Source organism: Salminus brasiliensis, chromosome 14, assembly GCF_030463535.1.
Source record: "Salminus brasiliensis chromosome 14, fSalBra1.hap2, whole genome shotgun sequence".
NCBI classification, from domain to species: Eukaryota; Metazoa; Chordata; class Actinopteri; order Characiformes; family Bryconidae; genus Salminus; species Salminus brasiliensis.
In genome coordinates this window covers 13,406,647-13,421,893 of record NC_132891.1, presented here as the reverse complement: position 1 = coordinate 13,421,893, position 15,247 = coordinate 13,406,647, and the positions used below count along the sequence as shown (strand labels likewise).

The window sequence follows — 15,247 nt, the reverse complement described above, 5'->3', positions numbered from 1 at the left end:
TACTGTTACTGTTACTAAATACTTACTGTTGATATTGTCAAAGAATACATGGCTGATTAAATGAATAGCGGTTCATTTGCGCTATTACCGCTTTACATTGTCGACTCCTAAATATAAAACTGCAGTAAAAAACAAGAATACCTACTTAAATGTGTGCTAATTATGAAATGCAAATATTATAATTTTCAAGAGTGATTTTATAAGATTCAAAGAATCAAAGCCTGTAAAATGCTGTTTTACTCGGCTCTTTTTTTTTTTCTTTTTAGCATTTTGGCATGGTTTTAGTTCTGTCTTCACATCAAAATAATGTAAATATTACAATATTATATAGGAAAATTTAATCTGCCCATACAGCATGTAAATTGAATTTACTGACAAATGTACTATGCAATTAAATATGTAATTACGCAACTACTTATATTTAACTTAAAGTAACTTAAACTAAATATAATAAGAACTCTGCTCATATGTTTCTGCTGTGGACTTTTTGTTATGACAAACCAGACATTTGATGAGTAGAAATCTCATTCCTCTGCTTGCAGTGGTTGATAAAGGCTAGATAGAGACCAAAGCGAAGCGGATCTGTTGTTCTGTGGCTGGACTGGAGTCCTGGACTGGTCTCCTTGAGGTTGAATGTGAGGTTATGACCTCGCAAAATTATGAAAAGTGATGTTGTAAGTGTCCCTGAGGAGTGACTGGTACGTCAAGGCTGCCACTTTTGTTGCACAGGAGGAATATAGACATGTCTGCTGAGTGAAGAAGAGTACCAGCTGTCTGTGCACACACACACACACACACACACACACACAGACACATACACACAAACACAGATGTATATGCACACATCTAAAAAACATTTAGTGAAGTTAACACCCATGTAAGGATGTACTTCAGGTTTACAGCATGTATGAAGCCTCTTTGGGCCCCCTGAAAAGTATCCCATGTGGCTTCTAATAAAGCTGCTTGAGAGATTGACTAGAGTATGTAAAGCAAGACAAAGGGGTATCTCTGAATAATCTAAGATAGCTTTAATTAGTTTAACTCTATCTGGTCACTGTTTTTTTTTTCATATTTCATAGGATGTTATTCTAAAATGTGTATAGCAGATACAATAAGATGGTGGTACTGCACATGTATACTCTTACACTCATACAAAGCTTCTATACATACATATTTTTAAGAGAAGATTCTCAGAAATCCACTTTCTTCAGTACCCACCTATGTGCTGCTATTATAGGCGTGTTTTGAGTCAACAGGGTTTTCTGATCTTTGACTAACATCCTAAAAGACATCCTAATGAATGGAAGTGGTGATCAGACTTATAATATACAGCACACAGAAAGCGGGTCAATAAACACTTCCATTAATGTCAGAAAAATTCTCCTTAGATATTTTTGTCTTTTCGTCGTCTCTCAGCGGCTCGTGGCTTTCCAAAACACCAGCATTAAGCAAAGGCCTGTAGTAGAAGCCAGGATGAAAATGCACCAGGCTTTGTGGTGTCACGCACATAGCCACTTAGCACTCCTTCAGCTAAAGCACCTTCTAAGTGTTTATCTCAATGCAGAGTGCTTCACTGAACTCCAGTGGACAGCATCTAACACAGCTACATCTTCAGTGCCTTCAAATGAACTCTCTAATTATCCTTGTTTATCTGTCTTTTTCAACCAGCCCCCCCATCTCTCTTCAGCCTGTAATTATTATATTCCCCTTATTGTCACGTTGCCAGCGTAAACAGGAACCACAAACCCACCAGGGAGAAAAAGCCATTGAAAGGAGCAGCGTGTCAGGACAAAAATGAACACACATAAATATACTCCTTCTCCCCAAAAGGCACTGAAGATGCAAAAGCACAATCGAGAGATATCAACAGTGGAAAATTCCCATGTCAGCTAACAGGATTTTGTCATTTTTCCCATACTCAAGCCTCAGCTGTCCTGGTGGGATTTAGGAACTTTGTAAACATGGAGACATGGTCCAAAATCTATGCTGTTCCTGAAAACACAGACGACTTTCATTTTCTAGGAAAGGTTTACAATCTTACTGCAACTGATCTTAAGCAACTGAGTCACGGATATGTAAATATATATATTTCTGTGCATTTCACAATATCATCATTTGTTATGGGCAGAGATGGCACAATACCACTCGTTCTAGATTACTAAGCTTTAAAATGAGCTTATTTTAAATGTTTCAGTTAAATTACTTCACTTAAAGCAACATTATGTAACATTCTGTACCTTAAAACAGCAGCTTTAAAATCACTGTGTTGCTCCACTGACTTGTAATAGGGAGAGTAGCGTCTCTAGCACTGGTACTCCGAGCTTGTGCAGAATTTCCATGCTTCACATCACCTAAATACCTGAATGCTGACCTCTGTTTGAAAGTCTTCGGTGTGTGACGTGCTCTGCATTATAACACGGACTAAGAGCTGCTGAGTGGTGGCCATGCTGCCGTGGAAAAGGTACAATCTACATGATCATTCAAGCCAGATGAGCTACATCTGGCTACATGTTGGCTGTTGGGAGCATTGCGGAATAGGGCAGACCTAGATAGCAGGTGGAAATGGACAATATTAAGGACAAATTGGTTTTAAATAAGAAAAAAGAGAAAATTATAGATTATTACTACACTTATTATTTTTTATGTATTATTATTAAAATACTCATGAACTTTACAAAAAAAACAACTAGATTTAAGCCTTGTAAGCTTTTACACTTTAAATAAACAGGGGTGTGTAAAATGTGACTCCCCAGTGGCTCCACAAGTTACATAACTAGTACGCTACAGTTTTACCTTATCATGAGTTTGAATCCCGGTGATGTGGCCCATAAACATGGTCAATTAATGGTACAATTGCAGGTCATCAATATCAGCTGATATTATTGGCCAAATCATATATTGGTCAGGTCTTAAAATACGGGAATAACCCCCCTCTCATGCAAAATAGGTAACTGGCACCAGTTGTCAAAAATGCTGCTGTTTCCCAATTTGCTCATACAATAAAACCTGACACTAATCATATATACATCGACACTTCTCACCTGGCGTCCTGCATGTAGAGTGTCTCATCAGCTGAACTAGTCTTTGTCTGCACAACATGATCTGCCAATCTGCCAACACCTGAGCTCAAGCTTCAGTCAACTCTTTACTCTTTCAGTTTCACCACCATGGTTCTGGGAAGGCTTACACAAATACATATGCATGCAGGCTGGGGGAATCACATGTCGCTGATGAGATCGTAAACATGAGTGCTAATGTGACAGGATTACTGGAAGTAGCGTCCCTGTTGTCTGGCCTAGTCCTTCCCACGCTGAGACAGGTCACCTAGCGCTACCACCACATGCCCCCACCCCCCACCCCCTGCAAAGCCAAGCAGGAAATGGGGATCTTTTTTTTGCCTGTGACGGAAATGTTCCTTCCTCCCTCACCCTGACGCTCTACACTAGTGACATTCCCCAACCCTTAATCCTTCCATCCCCCTTCCCCTTTTAGTCCTCTCTTTATGCCTCCCTCTCTATGGACTAAATGTTCCACTCTGCCCCACAGATAAATTGCCACCACTCTCAGGATATGGAGAGCACACTGACATACAACTAATGTGTGTATGTGTGTGTAGAGATCAGCCAGCTGCTTGTCATGGGCCTTGGGTTTCTTTCCTGTGGTTTAAGGTTGGAGACAAGGGTTTACCATGACCCAGACTCATCCACCCAACCACACACACACACACACCAGAGGAAGAGAACAGACAACAATCCCGGTTCTATCTTTGTTTTCAGGAAACAGCATTTGAGAAAACACACAAAAAAAGAGTCAGAGACAGAGTCAGAAAGAGAGAGAAAAAGGATATTACAGTACCGTGAAGCCTGAGACAGTTTGTCTCAGTGCCTTGGGCAACACTGGTAGTGGTTAGAAGATACTTATTGCTCACTGAATTGTTTGCAGATGCACCTTCGAAGCAGTCTGCTCATCTAATGGGAAGGCAGAGGAGACTATTCCCTTGAAACACACAGTCTGATATAAATAGACCAGGCTCTTTCTTGACTCATCAGAGCACTGAGTCAGCCCAGACAAACACAGGCTGCAGCCAGCGACTGACCTGGAGTGGGTGGGAGTCTTTAGATCATAAGAAATATGATTAGATTTGTGGAAAGTGATCCATATCCTAACCATGTCTAAAAGGGTCTCATTAAGTACATGGTGATATAAAATATTATATTATATTATACTATATATATATATATATATACATTAACAAAGCCCAACAAGCAATAATACAAAATTGGTGTGGTGACAGATCCCCCTACTATTGAACAATATGCAGAAATTGAGACAAACCTATATATTAGAAAAAAATGACTTACCAGCTTTGAATGTGGGGAAAAGTATTTGCTAATAACTGGGGAAAGTGTACAATATATGATACCACATAAACTAATAAAGATAAATACCTGAGTACAAAACTACTGTACTCTTAAACACACTCTTTTAGTCACAGTCAACCCTGGTTGGTATTATTTTATTAATAATATTATTCTTTTGATTGTCCCATTAAGAGGAATTTCTCTTATTTTTTAAATTATAAAATGGACAGTTCCAGTCCTGAAATCTGATAGGCTGAGCCACACAGAAAACTGTTGTTAACTGATAAGATATGACTGTGCGTGTCAAATTATTTATTTTTTTCATTACTGACTGAAAAAAAATGGTGTATAAATTGTTTATTGCAATTATTAACAATAAGGTATATTTACATCATTTTTTCAATGTTCAAAAAAAAAAGCTTATGCAACAAATTCTGGATCATTGCCAATGTCCAATGACTTTTTTTTATGTATATGTGTTAATGCTGAAACTGGAACTACATGGACCACCTGGATTACCACTAGAGAGAAACACTTATTTCTGTAGGGTCACAAATGCAGATAAATAAATGAAACACAATTATTTTAGTGCCGTACTCTAGCACCACCTAAATGCTCTGCTTTTCTGGAGTACAATAAATACACCAACCAGTGTCCAATGACGATAATCTAATAATTTATCTATTAATCTAAAATAAATAATCTAATAAATAAGCAAATATTCTAATACAATTCCAGCATAAACAACAACCCTTAATCTTGGTAGAACTGTGACACACAGCCTCTTATTACTATACAGGAGAAGTAAAACTTCTTCTTAACTTATAACAGAAGTCAATGTGAAAACATTTTATTCTGAAGCATTTATTTTGAAGCATTTTTATTGGTCCATTCTGACATAATGTAAAGAACAAGATTCTAATTATGTCAAAAAAAGAAAAACTAACTGGGTAATCTGGATATTTATACACTCTTTATTGGCAGCAAATGTATATATACTCAAGGTTATGATACAGTGGACAGACAGAATAGCATACACTAGCGTAGAATAAACCCATAAAATATGTTGTGATTCATAGGAGTCAGATGTTAGTGTTGTTGAGTATATCAGCAGCATTCCTGGTTTGCTATGAAAATGTACAGTGTATCTGTGTTGTACAAGAACAGCCATTATCCAATTTCATAACCTTGTTGCATACGGTTCCAAAGCATGTCTTAGCAAGCGCTAAGCTTTCTAAATACTTAAGTCCTTAGAGGATCAATTAATTACAACTTTACAGCTGATGTTGCTGACAAGAAACAGCCTGAGGGCTTCCAGCTTCTAGTGCGCAAATATTTGACAGTCTCAAATACACTTCCAAAATTCTGATGGGAAAAGCTAGTAGAAGAAAATGCTAGCAGCTTTAAAGACCATCAGTCTCCTCTGGTAGCGTTCTTACATCTGCAGCTGTCTCAACACCATAGCTCAGCTCAGACTGTAGCTTTGCAATTCTCCTGCTGCATGAGGATGACCAGCAGAGGTAGAACTCACTAAATAGGCAAGAAATATGTGAATAGTCTGGCTTCTTTCCCACTTCTCATAGGCCACAATTCTAAACGACAGCATAGACGAGGAAAAGTACGGACATTCCCACTTACTTCACACTTCACATCACTTGCACTTAACTTAAACTGCTTAAATGTACAGCCCCAGGTGCGTTTTTTATTCCAGTAGGGTAGTGTTGCGCAGAGGCGAATGGAGGAAGGCTCAGATCGGATCATGCGTCAGGGAACTGGAAAGTGCACAGAAGCTCACCAGAGCAACGGGAAACAGCTGACATCCTCCAACATCCTCCAAGTGGATTTTCAATATTAATCAGGAGAGGGTAGAGGCTTACAGTCACGGCCTGCTGAGGGCTATACAGCTTCAGCTAGTTGTCAGTGACAACCGTAACCATGAAGATGAACCATAAAGTCAGCCTTGGGCTCAAACATGTGGTAATGTAATGAGATGCTGGGTTTAACGTAGTGCTTAGCAGCCTGCAAAGCCTTCGGCTCTGCTTGTGATGCTTGTAGTCAAGTCAGCATCAGGTGTCCAGGCTTTCTTTAGCCTTGATGCACGCTGTACCCCAAAGGCCACAGAGACTTTGATATGCCCCAGTGGCATCAAGACATGCCAGGCTGCTTTGTCCCCTCTAATCCAGGCGGGGAGAAATGTTTTTCAAAAGCATCTCATTGTTCGGCCTCTTTGCTAAGGTGTTGAGAGCTGGAGAGGTAGTCCCTGTTCCACAGAAGCGATAAGGCTTTGAAAAGGTTTCAGTCCCTGCCGGTTCCCAAGGGGACAGCGGCCGCTCCCTTCCGTCATTAAGACGATCCCTATCAATGCAGACTGACTGGGAGCATGGTTGCCAGGCTTCTGCTATGAAGTACAGCCAATGGCTGGTGTCAGGTCAACACGGTACATTGTAGTTCTACAAGTAATGATGTAGAATGAATCCATCTTTATTTATTGTCTATTATTTGATATTACTATATTTGAACCTTTCCTCTCATTGCCCCTATCATAGTAGTGTCATAAAAAAACAACTATTTTTGTGCTACACGTGTTATCTTCTGTTATGGTTCAGTAAAAGTTTGAGTCTGATCACTCACAAAATAATAAAAATGTAATTCTAAAAAATCTAAAAAAAATATATAAAAAAGCAGAGAAGCAAAAATGCCAGTCTACAGGAGATTCTTGTCATTAATTGTGGCCAAAGGACGAAACGTATGGACAGGGACTGCTGGCGTGTTTCACAACTTGTGAATGAAAATCACTTCAAGGATTGCTTCTAGAAGTCAAAACAACCACATTCTAAAAGAACACTCAACAGGGAACTGCATTTTCATTCACAAGCCGTAAAACCTACTGGCGCTTCCTGTTCGTCAGTTTTGGGCCACAATTCATGACATGAATCTCCTGTAGACTGGCATTTTTGCCACTGCTGCTAGACCCGTATCATTGTATGCTTTGATACACTTGCAGATTCAGCTACTTCCTTCACACTATTCCAAATAGAAGTCAAGATACACTACTTCCTTTAGTTCCTAGTAACTTCCTAAAGTGCAGCTGGTCAACAACTCCTGGAATAGACCCGAAGATCAGGTCTTACATTCAACCCTAATCTTACACTCCTCATTCAGCTAATCAAGGAATTCTAAAGGCAGTAATTAGATGAATCAGGTAGAGCTGATTAGGGTTGAAGAGATAAAGTCTGCTGGAAGATAGATCTCCAGGAGCAAGGTTGGTGACCATTGCTATTACAGTCTGTGAAAATGACTGCATATGATATGAATATCATGGAGCCTCATAGTTTTTTGTTTTACTTTACAGTGTATAATGCATCAACTTTTCTATAATCAACATTGACTCATTAGCCATAATCACAAATTGTTGCATCCCCTGTAGATATATAATGATGAGCATCTCTGGAAGAACTTCAAATTGGGGACTTTCGGGAAAGGTTTGGCCACTGCCTAAGGAAAAACAGATCCTGGTCAGCCTTCACTGTAGCTGCTCTCATGCTCTTCCAGATGGTCAGAGAGGGCAGATTACAGCCGACCCATGACAAAAGATCAGTCAGACTATCATCCCGTCTCAGATTAAGCTATTAGGCTACCTCTAAAGCATAAGACGTTAGGACACGTTAAGACTGACATGTCATCCAGTGGAAGAGGGATTAGATGTTTGCTGGAGATGACCACAAGTTCTTTAACAAATCCATGTCTTTGTCTTGACACTGAGTGCTCACAAACAGTCCCATAGAATCAATTGCTGCTTCCACAAAGACAAGCATTGACTCCTTGCCCTTTAGTGAAACTACCCACTTTCGGCCGTGTCATTTCAAATGGAAGGAAAATATGTAGATATTAATTTATGACCAGTAGATTAATTCATTAGATATATTAGGATCTTCCAAAGCATGGTGCCTGGATTCCTTGTCTAGGACTGGTACCTGCTGGCTTCTTCAGTACTGATATAAGTAGGTGTGCCAAGACAGCCTGTGGCCAGGGCTGGCATTCAGCACCCTTATCAATGGGCCTTTCACAAGAGCAGCACGGGGCTCGGGCGCGGCTGGCAGCAGTAAAGCCTGAAGACTTAGAAGCCTTCAGAGAAATAAAGAGAGAGAGAGAGAACGAGAGCGGGAGACAGAGAAACTGAAATAAATAGCCCCCCATGGCCACATCAGGCCCGTGGCAAAATCCAATCCATTTAAATTTTCTATTAAAATCAGCCTGTTTTACAATCTGCTGCACTACAAACCCCAGCGCGCACTGCAACGTAATGTGCGCTCTGACCCCCTCCATCTAAAATCTAATCTACCAACCACTGGGACAGCAAAGCACTAAGAATGGTAAAGCGCTGGAAATGGATCATGCTATGCACACTGTAACAAAAGCAGTTTATTGCATCAGAGCCAAAAGTTTAAATTGTTGTCAGTTTCAGTCATTTCTTGATGAGATTGGAGCAGTCAAGCTCCCTTCTTTCCTCTTATAAACAATGCCAGAGCTGTGTATACACACCACTCGAATGACATTCAGGTTTGGTTTTGTATTAACAGTGTAGTGAGCAGTTGTTGTTAAAAGTAAACAAATTATCTCCAGGACTCGACTCGCTGACAGACACCTTCATCCATCCTGAGAGTCTCAGCAGTTTTATCCCAAGAATGAATGAGCTTGCAGTACTAAGCAGATAAGTACATTTAAAAGCATTTTAAAGGTGTTAGAGGTGTTAAATGGCCAAAGGTGTTATTAAAAACTTCTATTACCAAAGAACAGCCCCACCAGTTTGTACAGAGGTCCCTGTAGCTACTGAGTAATGCACCTCAGTGTTTAATATTTGTTATAAGTGTTGTCATTATTCCTAACATTTTAATTATTCATTTTAAGGTCTAATGCCTCTACTTTGCTGGTGCTGTCTAGGTATATTTTGAATAGCAAATGAACAGTTCGGCCAATATAGCAACATATTTAATATGGCCTCTTAAGTGGTTGAGTTGGATACCCCTTAACTAGCCTTTGGGTTGACTAAGAGACACAGGCTTTCCCCTGTCTGCTGCTGTTTGTGCGTAGATGGCTGTTGGGTTAGAGTGCAAGAGTGCAGCTTGTAGTAAAAGTAAATACAGCTGGTCCTTACCTTGCTTTCACATTTCTTATGAGTGGCTGTTTTGCAGACTGCAGGTGACAGAGAGAATGAGACATATAGATTCAGTAAGACAAAAAGCAACAAAGACAGTAAGGAATAAAAGTTCCATAAACAGGGTTCTAACCTAAACACAGTGTTCCCAAGCCATGTATTTGGTATGTATTTGGTATTTAATACAGTTTAACAGTGATCAGAACTAGGGATGTCTCAATTTGATCCAGTGGACCAGCACTGGGCTGAATCCAGGCATATTAATTGGATCGGGTATCCGTTATTTCAAGCCTGATCCAGTTCTGATCCTTTGCCATCCTTTATTCGCATTATTTACAGACAGATTATATGTGATGTGTACGTGATGTGTACTAAAAGATAAAGGAGAAAAGACTCACCTCTACAGAAGGAACCCAGGCTTTCTATGCTCTGCTTACACACTCCACATTGACGCTTCTTTTTGAAGGTCTTTTCCTTAAAGACATGGGGCTCTCCCTTCACCGCCTACAGAAAACAAAATCCTTTAGCAACCCAAGCGATTCCAGTTCTTCAGGTAAAAAAAGAAATTCTTTCAGCTAAATCTTCTCATCTGTGTGCTGTATCCTGTTTTCTCAGATTGCTTTCATTCCCAGCTGTCAGTTTTGCTCGCCCTTCTGCACTCTTTAACAGGACTTATTAGCTCTTTCCCTCTCTTTGTGTGGAGCGTCTCATCTTTCAAAGTCAAGCAGGAGGACAAAACCTTTGCGTAACAGAGTTAATCTCACTGTGACACACCTTGTCTTAAGACAAGCTACTGGAGAACAGAGAGATCACATGCAACATACGGTACCCGCCAGGGAGTCTTCCAAGATCACACCATCACCATTATATAAATGCATGGGTTATATCTATAGCTAATCCCAAACTAGTAAGGTCATAGATGTGTATTAACATTAATGCTTTACATTAATTTACAAAGAAAACACTTCCCCGAACAGCAGAATTCACCTACATAAACATTTTACGACATAACTGTATTCATCCATTTTTGAGTGCAAGACAGGAATACCCCTGGGACAGGTCACCAGTCCATCACAGGACACCACACACACACATACAAGCATTCACTCACACCAGGGGGCAATTTAGGGGGCAATATCCGTTACCCAGACTGAAATCAGGGCGGATCCAGGCATATTTGAATGAGTCGGGTATCGTCTATTTTAATTCTGTATCGAGTCTTTGCTTAAGCCACGGTGTTCAGAGCGCCATCTGATTTCCACAAGGCCGCATTAACGGACATTATTCTCAGGCGGCAGCAGTGCAGATGTTCTCAGAAGGTAATGGAGCTATTTTACAGTGGAACATGAAAACAGAGCATAATATCTGAACCTTCACTGAAACACTGGTGGGAGAGAATACTCAGAATCAGAAATCACAAGGCACGGTCCTTACTCTTATGGTGACGTAGTTAGGAGTAAAACAGGATATGTGGATGGGGGGAAATAACTGATGGTTTTTATCTATCACTTTTATAATTAAATTGGATTGTGAAAAGTGGGCGTTCCAATAATCTACACTCAACTGTGGAGGCCTACTCAACTCTTTCAACACCTCCGTCACTCGTACTGGAGCAAGAGGCAAAATCCTGTGCATGTACAGGACAAGGAGGGGGGATTTTGTACCAGGTGTAGGCCATAACGTTCCATGTACATGCAGCCAGGAGCGGAGATGATGACTGGTGTTTTGGCATGATGACAGGTGGAGGTGGTGGACGTAGGCGGGAAAACATACTTTTTCCCCTGCTGCTGGAACACCACGATGCAATCAAACACCAGAGACCACTTACAGATGGGCAAAGGTCATTACACTTACGATTGTCATGTGCTACGATTGATACAACAGCTTATGTTAAAGCAATCCACTACATGTATGAACAAGGTATTGTGATTGAACAGAGTGTGTGTTGTGCAGCATATATGACGTCTCTTCTGAGTAAGATAATGCAGCTTTGTGCTGCGTTGTGTGTTTTTCCGTTTGGCAGCAGGGGCTACAGGGCACTCATTTCCACTCTCCTCTGCCTTTAGCTCGGGGCACTGTTTGGACAGCTGGTGAGAGCTGCAGTGCATGCCCACTCCATGCCATAGAGCTCTGCAATGTACATACTCTTGACAAATCCATTTTCTGGAGTACACACACACACACACACACACATACACACACTAACATAGGCTAGTGTATTACTGTGGGCCTCCACTGGCCTGTGTTATTGTAAAGTGTTATATCTACATATAAAATTACACTCAGCAATAATCTCTAATTTCACCTGTTTTTAAATGTCTAATTGTGGTTTTCTTCATGGGTACCAGCTCATTTAGTATCATTTGGTATACACACACACACACTCTGTTGCATCTCTGTTCTTATAAGCTATGTATTACTGTATTACTGTAGCTTAATGTTGCTATAGCCACACCAAGCCCTACACTAATGCTGTGATGTTTAGATGCATCTTAACTGTGAAAACCAGGCTTTCTTCAGAAGAACTGTGGAGGTTGTTTGTTTATTCATTTTCTCAGGTGCCTTTTGCTCAGTACTGTACATGTCCACAACAGCACTCAAACACACGTCACTACCTGATTTTGAAATCAGGGCGCAGTAGGAATGCACAAGAACAAAGCACCCAGCTAGAAGCCCTTTAGGAAAACACTCTAGAAGATAAGATGATAATGAGTGGAATCATTCACACTAAGTGAGCACTACTTTAAACCCTCCTTGTGGAAGCTGATTTCAACAGCAGTCTCTAAACAAGCATCCAGGCGTGGATCCAGATTTAAAGTAGGATGCTAATTTTCGTTTGAGTGATTTGCCGCTTGCCTTTCTTAGCAAAGAAGATGACTAGTTGGGGAGATATAGGCAGTATTGCATCTCCTTTAGAGCAGAGCGTGACATCTAATGGTAATTAATAAAGGGTTTAACAACTCAGCATTCATTCTTACTATAACGGAGCTGATTTGGCCTATCCAAGATCCTTCCTTCAGCTCCTTCTCAGGCCTCTTGCTTGTTTATTGAGTGCAAACAAGCAGAATTTTTTTCGGCAAATGTGGTACAGCATTGTCTTTTTACTTAACAACAGAGTTAGTCCAAATAAGGAAGATATAGTCAGTGTCGTATCTCTTTTTGAGCAAAGTGTGTAATTAGTAATAGGTTAAGAACCCAGCATTCCATTCTACTTTTGCAAGTACAGTTCCATTGATGGGATTTGAATGTTCAGTTTTTAATTTGGCACAACAATGAGCTTTAAACCTACTGCTTGCTCTCAGCAAAGCAGACGACTAGTTGAGGAGATATAGGCAGTAACGCATCTCCTTTTGAGCATAGTGTGACATCTAGTAGTTAAAATAGAGGAAAAGAACTCACTCCTACTTTAACCCTTTTGCACGTCAAAACTAAGGGGTTTTATGCATAATCTCCAGTCTTCTTGTGTCTTGTATCAGTACCAAAGGTGTGCAACATCTGCATATCTGCTAACTATCCCAAACAGGGCAATTACTGTAAATACTGTAAATGAACTGTAGCTTTGTTGTCAACTAAAATGAACAGAGCTTTAACCCATTAGCAGAGCAATGAGAAAATGTATACCTTATAACTCTGGTTGGGGTCAACCGAACTGCTTTGAATCTATTCCACATCTTGTTTCTCTTTGCTTTGCATCAGAATGCTACAAAACAAGGCACGGACACTGACTAGAGGAGATAAGGGCGTTAGACTCAACATCCTTGTAACTACATGACAAGACAACAACACGCAATTTTAATCCAAACTGTTGCTTCAGCACAATATAACAGCTCCCCATAGACAAGACACACCATTACAGAATGTCCCATGACAACAGTTAGGTGTTCTGCTGTACATCTCCACCCATGGCATGAAAACCCGTTTTCTGATTTAACACGCCCAGATTAAACCCAGGGTTATGGCTTATCAGCTGAGAGAGTGATATTAGGCATATGTATCCAAGCCTAGACTTGAGCAAAAGGGAGTCGGGCAGAAAAATATAATCTATGGGGAGGATAAGACCATCTCTGCCAGACTGTGCTGATCATCTTGACTGATACACCTCCTCTCACGGTACTAATAAACTAGCCATCCTAAAATCTTTGGGAGTGTTTCAGTTTAGCTTTTTCCACACAGATATCTCTTTTATTTCATAACATGATTCTGTCTCAAAAGCACTTTACACCCAAAGTCCATCGAAAGATATCGAAAAATAAATTGCAATTATAAAGCATAGCAAAGATATAGCAATGCTAGGAATTTCATGCTAAATCAATCCCACAAGCTCTCATTGATTACCCTTTCAAGTCCCGCTTGTTTAAGTGCGTAAACAAAAAGCTCCTTACCTTTTCGACCTGACAGCCCACAAGGGTCACCGCCCCACTGGAAAAGGATTTATGCGCAGTTTAACGCCTGCTACCTGTATCGGCCTCGCCCACCCTCATCCACCTCTAACAAACTCTCCTGAGTTTGGTCTCCTGAGCCAACCCCATGAGGTGTGACTGGATGCCCCCACTACAAACTCCTCTACTGCCCAGCCAACAGTGTGTTGACAGCAAGGTAGCCAGGGCAGCGACTGCTCTCTGCATATGGAGCGCAGACAAGGAGGGCCTGTTCGCTTAATTTTAGCCACCCAGAGCCAGAGGCTCTCCAGTCAAAAGATGGCCTTTGAGAGCGAGGACCCTCCCCTTCTCGCTCCACTTCAAGCTCAAATGAAAGAACAGAGGAGGGATTGAAGGCAGGGGTGGACAGTCCTGACACACAGAAATAGACACCATGGACTGACAGACACACATACACACACAGACTGCAGAAGCTGAGTGGAAATGCATCTGTAAGACGTAAGATGCAAGGGTATCCTTAAAGGACCTTCTCGTTTCTATAATACGTCCCATTAACTTTCCTTTCCATTAGCGTTCAGCATTGATCCACGGCAGATACAATCTGAGCTCTGCAAAGTTCACTTACTGTAATACAGCAAATCAGGAGCCCTTGTTCAAGACGGCGAATGAGACTCTCAAGTGGAAGAACAAGTACTTAGTCCTTCTTGATGAGAACTCCAATGGTCAAGTGACCAAAGCAATGTGGTGTATCTCAAGGCTTAAAGACCACGTGAGGACCATCCTAGCCTTGTGCCAGTTAATTAGAAGATTAGCAAATGACAGCAGCTAATCCTTCAAAGATGAGATCTCATACCACTTCAAGGCCCTTGGCACCAAGGACAGTGGAATCATTGCAAATCTAAAAGTCCTACTGCTCTGATATCGCTGGTGTAGTGGGCCCCAATCCTGGAAACATGCATATTTAACGAGCACATCCTTCCTGCACTGATGTGAGTGTGTTGGAGCGGGGACAACACTATAGTGTGCAGGATGAGGAGTGTCCTCAACACTGTGAAGGTTCCTATTTTTATCCTAGATTACAGTGGTCAGAACATGGCCTTAAGTTGTCTATGATTTCTTGCTGTTTTTCTACACATAGGTTGCCAACTGTTCAACACCAGGATCAGTATACAGTCATATGACTTTGCCTGCAGTCAGAGTATCAATCCTGGAAACCTTCGGGCTAAACATGACTAGCCCAATGTGGTGGGAAGAAACACAGCCTGGCAACCCTGGCTCTTGCATCTCATTCTCAAACATGACTCTTTGGCTAATTCTCTTGGAAACTAAGGGTTTTCACACTTTTCCAGAAT

The 15,247-nt window shown here is 40.9% G+C and overlaps 1 protein-coding gene across 1 annotated transcript in view; it reads right to left on the bottom strand.

The window, feature by feature from the left end:
- tns2a (tensin 2a) overlaps positions 1 to 15,247 on the bottom strand; it is a 76,725-nt gene that overhangs the window by 41,715 nt on the left and 19,763 nt on the right. The window contains exons 2-3 of the mRNA XM_072696717.1: positions 9,915 to 10,020; positions 9,517 to 9,554 (exon numbers count right to left, since the gene is read on the bottom strand). Coding sequence (XP_072552818.1) covers positions 9,517 to 9,554; positions 9,915 to 10,020 — 144 coding nt within the window. The remainder of the gene's footprint in view (positions 1 to 9,516; positions 9,555 to 9,914; positions 10,021 to 15,247) is intronic.